The 13,406-nt window shown below is 36.4% G+C and overlaps 1 protein-coding gene and 1 pseudogene across 2 annotated transcripts in view; one reads left to right on the top strand and one right to left on the bottom strand.

The window, feature by feature from the left end:
• Positions 1–13,406, bottom strand: part of LOC145984985 (putative ATP-dependent RNA helicase DHX34) — a 149,326-nt gene that overhangs the window by 79,709 nt on the left and 56,211 nt on the right. For both annotated transcript variants that reach the window (XM_083118463.1, XM_083118464.1), the window contains 2 exons: positions 4,706–4,910; positions 1,185–1,399 (listed from right to left, as the gene is read on the bottom strand). In XM_083118463.1, the coding sequence (XP_082974589.1) occupies positions 1,185–1,399; positions 4,706–4,910 (420 nt within the window). The remainder of the gene's footprint in view (positions 1–1,184; positions 1,400–4,705; positions 4,911–13,406) is intronic.
• On the top strand, positions 10,015–13,002 carry LOC145984856 (uncharacterized; annotated as a pseudogene).

Genomic DNA, 13,406 nt, shown 5'->3' with positions numbered 1-13,406 from the left:
AGGTCTGACTAAAAAAAATCGAGACTGGCAACCACGTGCAGCAGTGGGGAGTGTAGGAGCAGGAAATAAACCTTGAAGCTGTATACAATAAAACAGAGGCTTTTTTTTTAATACCTGAAACTGAAATAAACGTACACCTCATGTGAAAATGAACCCCATGCAGTTAAGGATGCGCCAAAACCGATTTCCAATTTTTTAATATCAGCCAACAATGGCATGTTCTGACACTTAAAACTATTTCTACATGCAGTTTCTTAATTTTAGAATTTTAATCACAGGGGAGATACTGATATTGGTTTTACAAGTTTAATACGTACAGTCTTACGCAAATATTACAGTGAAAAATGCAGGGACGATTAGTAATAAGTTGGGTCTATGGCATACCATGCAATTGCTCAAACCAACTGATATGAGCTACTGGGTCAGCCCTGGTTTCATCAGATTTTTTGCTGTTTAACAAACAAACATGTACAGATTGTACATCTCCATTATGTGCCCTCTTTTGATTCGAAAGCTAAGTTTTTAAGTGGAAATCTGCTGCTTAATCACTTGTGATAAATGCATTGTTTTTATAACTGTGCAACATTGAAAATGGAGTTTTGAGAGATTCTGATGACAGAGTTAGTGATCAGGAACTAGGCACTAACTTACTAACTGAACACCCATGTCCAGGCTGTGATTTGAACCCGGGACTCTGGTGTTGTAGTGCACTGAGCTAACCACTCTGCCACTTACTGTAAGAATCAAGCAGTGATTATTATGTCTGTGAAACATTCACTGTGAATTATTTCATAGTTGCAACAAGTTTTTTAGCAGCCACAAAACATGACTAAAATACAACACTGTAAGTTAGAGTACTGCATATAAATAAAATATGTCAGCAAACAATCATGTATGCAAATGCAGGAATTAGGTAGTGAGCCCTGCAAATAATCCAGTTTATTAAGTAATTTTTATGTAATAATTCAAGATTACTTTCTTTTGGTCAATCATGATGATTAGTAAAATGGTGATTAAAACATAAAGCTACCTTCTGTACAGTACACCACTCCATGAAGACACGGTCCCTTGGCCATAGTTCAGGTGTTACCTTGACAGGTGTTACCTTGACCCCCGCCCCCAAAGATACATCCGTTAGTGCTTGTAAAAGTAAATGAATATTCTTCTTAAATGTGTAGTTTTACCTGTTCTTTCAATGACAAGATGGAGTTCTCAATGCTCTCTGCAGGAGGTGGTTCTATGAATGGAAACTTTCGAGCATCAGGAAGACCCATCGCCATCATCTGCAGCAGAAGAGAATCTAGGGGCACTCTCTGGATTTCCGGTTTCGAATAACGAGACATTTCTCCATAATCCTTCTCAGAATACAGACGGTAACACACTCCAGGCCCAGTACGACCTGAGGGGAAAATACTTCAATAACAAGTCTCCAGATGAAAAATTTCAGAACGACATTCTTTTCTAAAGTGGAGGATATTTCATAAGAAAGAGGACACATTAATTACTTACTCAAATCCTCTTCTACTCAAAGGTGTTGAGGTTTTGCAGAGAGCTCACAGTTGGTTATGATCAATTGCTAGCTTCCTTGCTTGATTGCACTTAATGCCTCATCTGGTCACGCTCTGCTGAATGTTCCTGTTCCATGTTTGTTGTGGTCTTCCTTGGGGTATTTGTTGTATTCGTTCTAATCAAACTGTTCAAATATTTTACAGGGCTGTTTACATTCATGCACTTTGTGACTAAGAAAGTGCAATATTTATGATATTACTCCTTGAAAACAACTAGAAATGTAGAATACTACTATGAAAAAATTCTTGTTTCAAAAAGAAGGAATATTGTTGTGTTTGATTTAGTTGTTTAAAAAGGAAAACCAACTTTGAAGTAGTTTCTGGGCCTAAGCTATTTCTTATTTTGGATTGAATGAATTCAAAAGATGAAAAAATACTAGCAATTTCATTTTCTTTTTTAAAATATCACAAACTGTGATTTAAATTTAAAAAAATCTAATTTTAATAAAAAAAAATAAAAAATATTTTTGAAAATAAATATAATGATTTTTTATCCACCTTGCTTTCCAGTCTTTCACTATTCTCTTCTACTCCTAGCATATGTCTTTCTCCTTGACAACATTACACACTGATCAAGGGGTCCCGGATTCGATACCCGGTGAGGCACAAGTGGTACAGATCCCACTTTAAACTGTAGATTCAGTCCTGATTAGCCTTACTGTGTATAAAGTGGACTTAAAACACCAAATCAGTCAATCAAAAACATAACACAATGATTTAAAAATAAAATGAACGAATAAAATGAGGTGGTGTAGTTAGTTCATGCTCTACGCATGACTACATTTCACATTAAAGAGCCTCTGTAGAGACAATTTTTAAAAAATAGATGTGCATATGCATATATAAATATATACATTCTAATGAACTTTATTTAGGTTTTCTCAGATTTTAAACCTTTACAAAACAGCTTTTGGTTTTCTCATAAATTCTAGTCTCTATAGACTAATTGTGACACTGTGGATGAATGAACAAATACAAAGATTTAATTTAAAATATAAGTCCTCTTGTAGACGTTCACAGACATGAACTAATTCTAATCACTTGCACACAGACTCACATAAAAATTAACAGATCAGGTAAAAAAGATGTTAATAAAAACCTGTGGGGGTTTGTGTTCACCAGTGGCGTAGCGTTATAGTATGCCCATATGCCCAGCATTTCCTGATTTAAAATTTCAAAAATGCATAAATGCTGTAAATATAAAGTAAAACGTGAGTAATTTCATATATGAACCACTTACAGCAGAAAGGCAACATGTCCACATTTCGCTACAAAATCTCATTTACTGCAGACAGGGAACTAGTCTGGGACAAGTTCCCATTCTGCAGTAAAAGGAAAATTGAAGGCGTTGCCATGCCCATTGTTATCGAGCGGACAGGTGTGATATCTGTGGTAAACGATCCATTGAGTTATTTCAAACCATTATCGTCACAAAAAAGGAAATGTGTAAATATTGGAGTAGTTGCCTTTCAGCAGTAAGTGATTCATGTGTTTGACCTTCATGGCATTATAATAGCTATTTTTCACGATCCGCTTGCAATGCTCCACTAACAACATTCATTCTAGCATTTTTTTCAATGCCTTTCCTGAATGCCGGGTAAAGATTTGGCGTAAAGGACTCTATATTCCTTCTTGCCTATCTGGAGCCTTCAGACTGGAGAGAAAGCTTGGATCTCTACAGCACGTGCGCAATGCTCTCTTGGACGCTGGCGTATGGAGCAGAAAGCCACGTGATTGGTTCTAGGGCTCATGTGACCCTTCCAACGCAGGCGACAGAAGCTGAATTCCTACCTGTTTCTTCGTGCTCGTGCTGTGGAATGCTACAATAACTTTATCAAACTCAAATAAACCATTTCTTAATGGCCACTGCATTGTATAATTTATCGCACGAACAGCGATGTGCAGTAAAAACTAAAAGATCAACACAGTTTTTGTCAAATAAGTTGGTAAAGTCCTCGTGGTATAAGTTCAGCCTATGGCTGTTCTATCACTTAACTTGCAAAACTATTCTATTTTTATTATTATTTTTTCGTTAGTTACTAACTGCTTAATATTGTCTCAATAGAAATGTTTAGCATTCATTTGAAAACTCTTAACATCGAATGGACTCTGGACAAAATTATTTTAAAATGTTTATCAACATTCTCAAGATGCAATAAATAGTGGTCTGAATTACTAATCGGCACTGTTACGTCAGTAGTGTGTACGATAGTTGGATCATCCACCCACCTCCGTGTCAGTGCCTTTTGCACAGCGTGCCAAGACAACAGAGGTCCCTGGTTCAAATCCTTCATCAACTTCAACAATATCATCACTCATATTCATATTTGCGATTAACCAAAAGTGGTAGAAAAGTGAAGTAAAATAAACCAAATCAATCAGTAGTTGGATCGCCCACAACAATGACGTCTACTGTTGTTCAGAGGCACTTGTGATTCAGGTAGGTTTTTTAATGACATGCATGCAGAAAGGTATAAAAAAAAAAGGTATAAAACACCAGAGTTCAAAACATTTGTTGCATAGTGAGGCATCTCATTTTCTAGCTAAACCATGCATGGATGATGTTTTATTGAAAACCCAGCTAGCTGACTTCAGGCAAATAAACAATACCTGTGGCAACTAATACTGTAAGTAAATTATTAAGCAAGAAAGAGCCGACCCTTCCTTTGGACTTGGCGTTCCAACCCGAAATACCCATGCTACGCCACTGGTGTTTGCCACTCAGCACTGAAAACAAAAGTTGCATTATACATCAATTAATCCTAGATTTGCTTTAAAATATTCAAAGAATTACAAGTGAGATAATTGAAATATGAAATTAGCTGCCATTTAATTAGGGAATCAACTATTGATACATAATTCTGGGGCAAAATGAATAAAAATTATGCAATTTTTTTCATTAATTACAGGATAAATTGATTCAGCAAAGGTGTTGGGCTGCATTTTTGTGGATCCTGGGAGATATCCCAGGTTCTCAAAAAGTATCACTATATTGTATCGTCTCAACTCTCGTAACATTACACTGTTTTATTCTTGTTTCTAGCACATAACACTTGTATTTTATACAATACTACATGCTATAAAAGTTGTCTGTTTTGCTGTCTATCTATGCAATAAGTTAGATCTCAACAGCTTACCTGCTCTTCCTTTCCTTTGCTCCGCACTCGCTTGACTAACCCAGAATTCTTTCAGCCGCTGCATCTTGCAGGCAGGGTCATACGTCATCTCTTTCACCTTTCCAGAGTCAACTACAAATCTTACTCCATCAATTGTTATGGAAGTTTCTGCGATGTTTGTGGACACAATGCACTTCCTTATTCCTTCGGGTGGGTAGTCAAAGACCTGTGGAAGAAACAAAAGCACTTGATGTTTAAGAAAAATAATAAAATTTATAATAATATGTCAAAAATGTCAACTGCAGAATCCCAACAAACTACAGTGTTTCAAAATGATTTGAATTATTTCAACTCGTTATATTTTATTCATAAATTGTCAAAATGAAATAAAATTTCACACATGTTACTGTCCAAGTTTTGTGCCAATGGTTATTACAAAGTTGACTCACAAACGCTCAATGTAAGCCCCCTTCGTTACTCTGCACATGTCAATATGGTAAATCTAACTGCATCCAAACACATTTCAGTATGTTCTCTCAATGGTTTGTACTGCAGCGCTAATGCGATAAGAGTTCTTTGCTGGTAATCTTTATGAAACCGTGTACGAAACTGACATTGCACACCTACAATCAACCTTCTCTTGCAAAATGTTTTCACCTTCACTGGCAGCCATTTTACAATTGGTCAGCCTGGCACCTGGCAGCAGAATTTAGAACAACTGGGACCGTTCAAAAAAAAAAAAAAAAATGTACATATACAGTATATAGGATATTAAGGATATATTCAAATGTATTTCATGGGATATTAGATTGGTGAATTTAGAGCCTGGATTTATAAGCACAATCAAACAGTAAAATAAGCAAGTTAATAAGCACAAAAAATGAAAAAATAATCACCAAAATAAGCATAAACAAATACAGGAAAATCTGAAAAAATATTTGTTTATTAGATCTCTTACCTCAGCTCTCAAAGCTGTTACAGTATGTAAGGAAGGTCACCCTGAGATTTTCTTGTGAAATATGACAGATTTGGGTAAAATATGCTTTTTTAAACCAAAATCATAAAATAAGCAAGCATAACCATTTCCTGCAGAAATAAGCATTTATAAGCACTTTCAACCTTAGTTAAATAGCTCATCAAGGTATGTAATACAAAGTATAACCTTTCTTCTTACCATTAGAAGTTTGGAAAAGAATATGCATTTCGCTTATAAATCCGAGCTCTAGTGATTATGTTGTATTGCTAGAGGCACGCATATTTCTTTTTTCACGAAAACACGAAATGTGTAATAACACATTGTAATGTTCATTTTTCAGGTTTCTGAAAGGTGTGAGGTGCATTTTCCTACCCTGTTTTGTCACAAAATGATGCAAAATGAACAGCAAAATAGACTCTTTAAACACAAAATTTAGAGTTTATTTACAGACGCGACACTTTCTGAAGTTTGAATTATCCTGGGAGTTATGCAATTCATGGAAAAAATTGATTAACTCTGCTAGAAATATTTGAGAAGGAAAAATGGAACCCTTTATATAGCAATAAACTTAATACTCTGGTAACTACATGTTGGTTGATTGATTTATTGTTTCAAGTCCACTTTGTGCACGGTAAGGCTAATCGGGACTGGACCTACAGTTTAAAGTGGGATCCGATCTACTATGAGCTTCCATCGGGTGTCGAACCCGGGACCCCTTGATTACAAGGCCACGATGCTTACACTGCGCCATCGGGGTGGTCCCTCTGGTAACTACATAAATGTGCTATTAGAAGGGATATGTTTATTTTGTGTAATAACTTATTACTAATAAGTGCACTTTTAAAATGAAGTTCAGGGTTATATTCACAATTTTAAAACCAAAATGTCATTTTATATACTGCTTTTGATCATATTTTTCATCGCTATAACACCGAAATTTATTTTATTTACCGCTTTTGAACCAAAATGGACTCTGTTTTGTACCGAAATTTTGCTTTTTTTTGCCTCTACGTATTGCTCATGGAACATGTTTATCATCATTCAAATCATTTTGAAACATACGCGTCTGACTACCATGCTAAAGGTCCCGGGTTCGATCCCCGGCCGGTTCAAATCCGGGAACTTTTCTAACGATGGAAGCGGCTCCGGCGCCCACCCAGCATCGAATGACATGGGTACCTGGGGGAAACCCTGGGGAGTAAAGGCGGTCAGGGGCGTGATGCTGATCACATCACCTCCACTCACGACCGGATCAAGAAAGTGTGGGGCGTTACCCCCACACCCCCTATACGCCTTCATGGCGTGGTGCTATGCACAGGGGAGCACTTTACCTTTTTTTTTTTTTTTACTATTACATTACAATCAAGAGGTTCCAGGTTCAATTCTAAGAGGGATAATTCAAAAATTCAGATTTCACTTATGACTCAGACTCATCAATTAACATGCAAGTGCATTAGGGTGCTTCAAAAAAATGAAGTTTTGAATTTCTTTCTTCTCACCCTTCCATTTTTTGACAATATACATAAACATTATTTCAAAATTTCATCTCAATCGAATAATATTTCGAGGTCGCTCAACGCCATCAAATTTCTAATTCAAATTAGCATAATGGATAGATACATGGAGTATAGTGTCATTATCCTAAATATTAATAAAGTAAAAAGGGTATAATGTTAAAAGTTTAACATCTCTACATGTTGAACAGTGTGCGGTTAGTTAAGGAAATTAGAGTTTCTCACTAGTCCTGTCTATCGCAGTACCTGCGTTAGTGCAATTGTACGGCGGTGCTCGCCTAGTATAGACCGACCACAAACAAAAGAACCTTCAGCTAAAATCCTTCACACACCTTCCCCTCGATCCATTTAGCTCGGGCCATAAGGAAGCATGCTCCACTCTCCCCCTCCCCTCCTTGCTTTAGTACAGTTCACAGGAGTCGCAGGTTTGCGCAGGTTTTTTTTTGCTGGTGGTTGCACTATAGTTATGCATGCCGTGCACTGCAAGATGAAAACAGGTTTTTTCCTATCTTTCATGCATAGAACGAGCAGATTAACAGTCATGAGCTGTGCTCTACTTTGCTGTGTGTGTTTATCCGGCCTAAATATCATGTTATTTATGTTATTTTAGTGTTTTCAGACTATGTTTGAAGATGACAGCTCCCTCACGCTGTGTAACAACAAGCCCCAATACGAGAATTTACCCGTTAGAATGTTATAAGGGAGGCAAATTAAAGGGAGTAAACTCCCATCTAATAGGCAAGTTCTAAGTATTTTTTTTACTACCATAAAACAGTAAAAAATACTATTCGAGAAAATTCACGAGCTGTGGTAAAAGGAGCTGCATTATTTTCGTCAAAGGCCCTGATTTCCATTCGTGATAAGCAACACCCCATTGCCAAGCTGGAAAAAACTTTCGATACATAGATCCGACCAAAGAAAAGTAGGAAACCAATGAGTGAAACTCGGTGTTCTGATGAAACAGCATTCGTTGATAAATTAGATGACTTGTTTGCTATTGCTCATGCTGATGCTATGACCAACATTAAAATTAACTAGGCTAGAGAATTCCTTATTGGACAAGAAAAAGATCGACAGGGCTGTATGATGAAAGTAGACAGAACCTTTACTAAAAAAGATCCGAGAGATGAAAAGAGGAAGACGGCAGAGATGCTCAGAATCGAATGAGAAGGGCAGCAGACATCCACCAGTGCTAATACAAGTGTGAGTATATGTGTTATATTGGAAAATAATTCAGTGGACAAACGTAACCATCTATGAAGCTCTTGAAGATAGTAGTGATAGTGAAGAGTATGTTCAATATCAAGGCTTTTCTGAAATAGTCGAGGCACAGAAAAGAGAAAAAGTAAGAAAAGTAAAAGTACACAAGTGGATATCACACCAAAACTATCTTCCACCCTAGAGAGGGTCAATATAAGAGGCAGAAAGGCACCCTTGATTTTATTTTATAATTAGCGTTGTTTTTCTGCCACTTGTGGTTAATTGCGACAACGATGAATGGTAATATGATTAAATTAATGAAGAGACACTCACAAAGAACACGTATGCCTGGGCCAGAATTCAAACTCAGGACTCCTGGCGTTCTAGCATGCTGTGATAACCACTCTGCCACCTAGGTCGGTAAAAAAAAGCAACCTTGGAAGAAGTTGCTACATTGCAAATGTTGAATATTTTGCACTTAGTTACTCATCCATAAGAAGGGGTAAAGGCAAATTATAAGCTCCGAGCTAGTTACAAACATTAAAAAGGGCTTTAAATCTAAGGCTAAAGCCACCCTGAGGGGGGGGGGGGGGAGGGAGCACACTAGGCCAGATGCAAGATTTATGTGGAAAAGAAAAGGAAAACCACCTGACAGTAATAGTATCAAGACCAAACATTGATGATTAGCTATTGGCAGAAGAGCAGAAACAGTGTGTTCTTCAAGTGGTTCAGGAACATTGGAAAAAGTACCAGGCTTGTATGGAAACTATCCTCAAGAAATAATTTCAGAACTGAGGAGTGAAGTGTTATGTATCTTATGTATTGATTTGTCTTTCATATTTTTCCTGTAATAAATATAAATATTTTGTTTTTATAGATACAAAAAAATGTTAAGTAACTCTATTATTAATCATGCACCCTTGCCTGTTTTCGTACATATTACAAAAATTTCAATGCGTCTGCAAGACCTCTAAATATAAACCTATTTTACTGAAAATTTACACAGATCATCTTTTTGTATATTGTCACGAAATGAAGGGGTGAGATAAAAAAAAATGCAAAGTTTATTTTTTCCATACATTTTTGAAGCACCCTAATGTCCATACCTAAAATGAACATTATTGCTAATATTTGTAATTTATGTAAGCAGGTACAACTAGCCTCTGTGGTATAGTGGGACAACAAACAAGAACCTGGACAGAACAGTGGTTGCATTCGGAGGACTGAGCCGATATGGAGCGGCTAACTTGCGAGCGATCACCGGGAAAATTTCAGTTCTTCAAACGCTTCAGCTCAGTGATTGCATCCATGGCCGATATTTGTCTGCTGCAAACAAATGAGCAACGTTTACCGTTGTGCTGGAGACCCGGAGCAATCGACTTGAACAAAATGAACTGGAACGATGTATTGGAATTATTTCTCTGTAATGGATAATCTGGGGAATCTTTTACCATTTTTCGATGGTGAGTTAGACATGAATGTCATATTAAATGCTGCAATGGAGCTTGCGGAACCACCCGCCACATTTAGAACCAAATGTGCCAGATGAACATGTAAGAAATGATAACTATTTCGAGTTGACAATGGCAAGTTATAGTTTGGATGAATACCACAGCCATTTTAGAATGAATCGAGTGACAATGGAGGTAAGTAACTTTGCTACATATCAGTGTTGAGAATACTGAAAATTTAAAGCTGAAATCGATATTGAACTGGATTTTAAATGGTACAATGGTAAAAAACTAAGCCATCAAAGAACAATGTCTGATGCTTAATTGAATCACATTTTTCAGTTAGGTTTCACAATTTTTTTTACCAATATTAGAAAAGAAAACACATTATTGTGTGGTAATCACATTTTTATGTGATGTTTTATTTAGAATATTTCCATTAGAGTATACTTATAACATGTAATTTTATTGTGTGTCAAACGAAGGAAACTAAAAACAAAATAGCAAAAATATTAGGAAGTAGAGAGAAAAAATATTAAGTCGAATTAATTACTCTCATATCCAACAGGTAGTGACTAATCAAGATGCAATAGATATGCATTTTCAAAATTATTTCCACGGACAATCTGTCAACCATGAGGATAATAAGCGTAATTCATTGTCAGCTGCATCAAACATTTGTGCTCTAAGGGTCAATCGCAAGCTTCACATTAATAAAACAACACTCTTGAGTAAATTCCATTGCAGTAAAATGTGGCCAGTTCATTTTGTTTTATTGCGATTTCATCATGCTACAAATGCAATTTTTTACATGGTTCAATTTTGATTTACGTATGTTAGCACATACTGCAGAGGTTTAGCGATCACTTAAGATTTTGTTCAATATATGCTTTCGTGGTTAGGTTAGGCAGGTCAGGTTTGGTTATTTTATAATTAAAATAAAGTCCCTAAATGCATTGTACCAAGCTTCCGATTTACTTCTACATTTATTCCCACTAGTCTACGATACTTACTGTCACTTGTCAATGGAGATAAGTTTTATTTCCCAACAAATATTTTTTTGAATCCAAACAGTGTTCATTACTTTAAGGAAGGTTCAGTTTCGTATGACAATGATTTCCAAAATTATACTATAATTAGTCTTTCTGCTAGAAGAACTTGGAAAAAATCATAAAACAATTGGAACCGTTACCGAAAAAATCTAACAAGGATGCCTCAAGTTTTTAATCTCATTCCCAAGGGTGCCGCAAACATAAAAAAAGTTTGGAATCTCTGGTCTAGAGTGTGGAATAATCAGTGTTCGAAATGCATTACATGGGGATACCAACCCCTAGCAAGGAAAATTTGTTTAAAGCACCCCTTCCTCCCAATTTCCATTTCAAGCTCTAATGATAGAAAACTTTGGACGTGTACGAAAAGCATACTTTTGTATGTGATCTATGGTTCTCAATTCTAATAAGTTTTTCTCAAAAATCAACATTCTTTGAAGTAGCCCTAGGGTTAGCAGTCTGCCCCAAGACAGATATAAAGTTGGGAGAAATCAAGGAGCTAGGGAAATAATGACCTGACATGAAAGTCCAATTTAGGTTCAACTGAATTTTCAAAACAAATTTACTATAAAAAAGAAAAATATATCAAGGTATTTGCTAATGATGGTGAAGATTCTGAGAATGCAAATTTTATTTTCAGGAAGTGACAAATGCTGTTGGAAGACAGCTTAACCATGAGAGGCACCTTATTCCATTACCCAAGAAAGTTGCTTTCACAACCTGGATGTTGGCAAAGTCAGAAAGCTTCTTATCCGCAGACGACAGATTTGGCTTTGCAAAAAGTACAGCCCATAACATTTTTTCTGAAGTGATAACTGCATTGTCTCAAGTGATTGACATGTACATTGTTTGGTACAATGAAGTAAAGCATGATGAAATAACAAGGGTAATTTCTTTAACAATAGTTATTTTGCATTTTATTTGTGGGTGAATTTCTATATTTTGAAATGAAAAGAAACTCAAAATAATACAGGTGGCAAACTGTGATGCAACCTCTTAGCATAATAATGATTTTTTTTTAAAATTTTTTGCACAGTGCCAGCCTCAGAATCACAAAATTTGTTCCTTAGAACTAAGGCTACCTAGAAAATTAAACTTCAGAAGGGTACACATTTTGCTGTTAAACACCACTAAAAGGACTAATGTAAAAAATGTGAAGTAGGAAAAACTCGCCAGACAATACTTATGTGCTGTATGTTTCTTTATGCAGGTCAAATTCTAGACATCCGCAAGGTGGAATTGAAAAATATAAGTATGTAGTAAGAAGTTGATTTAATTTTTTTAATTTTAGCATGGTCATGCTCCAGTCTCATCATTCATTGTAACTAGACATTTGCTCTGTGTACAAAGTAACGTTATCATAACGAATGGTTATGCTAAACATTTGATATGAATGGTTATCTTGGAGATTAAAGATTTTGATTTCAAAGGTCATTATTTTCTTCTTTGCATGTTGCTTCTGCTATTATCCCTTATGTCTGACCTTATTTTTAAAATCCTCTCTTTGCATTCAGGTGTTTGAAGAAAAATCAGGGATTCCAGGAGTTGTAGGAGTGATTAATGGGTGCCACATCGTTGTCAAGCAGCCAGAAGGAAATGCAGTCGACTTCTACAACAGAAAAATGAGCAATTCTGTCATACTTCAAGGTGTGTGTGTGACCATAACAGAAAATTCACAAATATCTTTGTTGGGATGCCAGGAAGAGTTCACGATGCACGGGTGTTGAGGAACAGACCGTTGCATGAGAGGTTAAGGAATAACCTGCTTCCACCAAACCAGCATTTGATTGGTGTTTATCCATTAAGCCAGTATCTTTTGCCACCATTCAAAAATAATGGTCATCTCACACCCGAAAAAATAAATTATAACATAAAACTAAGTTCCATCAGATCAGTAATAGAAAGAGCTTTCGGACTTCTCAAATGCAAATTCCGAAGGTTAAAATATCTTGATGTTGCAGATTCAATGTCTGCAAACAGAATTATTGCAGCATGTTGTGTACTGCATAACATCACTGTGGAAAGAGAGGGACTGGAGGCAGATGGTGGTGGTGGTGGTGATGATGCTGTGGAAATTCATGACATGTATGATGATGATGTTGCTGATAATGGTCATGATGATTTTTGAGAAAGGGAAGGGGGGATATACAAAACTACATTGTCACCTTGTTTCAGCAATTGTACAGGGTGACCCACTAGCTTTTGAACCCGAAAAAAACATTATAATTTCCGAACAAACATACATAGGAAAATGAAATTCACAATGCATATACCTTGTTTCATGCTGAATACATGATCGTCACAGCAGGTGCTGCAACTGTCTTCCCTGGACGTCCAGACATGTTTATACACGGCGTTGCATATTGTGAAAAGTCCGATGTAGAGTCTCCGGTGTGATCTCGTGAATCGCATTCTCGATGTTGTTTCGTAACTCTTGAAGTGATCGTGGTTTGTTTTTGTAGACACAACCTTTAAGGAAACCCCATAAAAAGAAATCCAGAGGTGTCAAATCTGTGGATCTTGGTGGTCACA

Source organism: Lepisma saccharinum, chromosome 3 (assembly GCF_977018435.1).
Source record: "Lepisma saccharinum chromosome 3, izLepSacc3.1, whole genome shotgun sequence".
Lineage (NCBI taxonomy): Eukaryota > Metazoa > Arthropoda > Insecta > Zygentoma > Lepismatidae > Lepisma > Lepisma saccharinum.
Note: the sequence above shows the minus strand (reverse complement) of the source record. Positions and strands in the feature narration are given on the sequence as shown.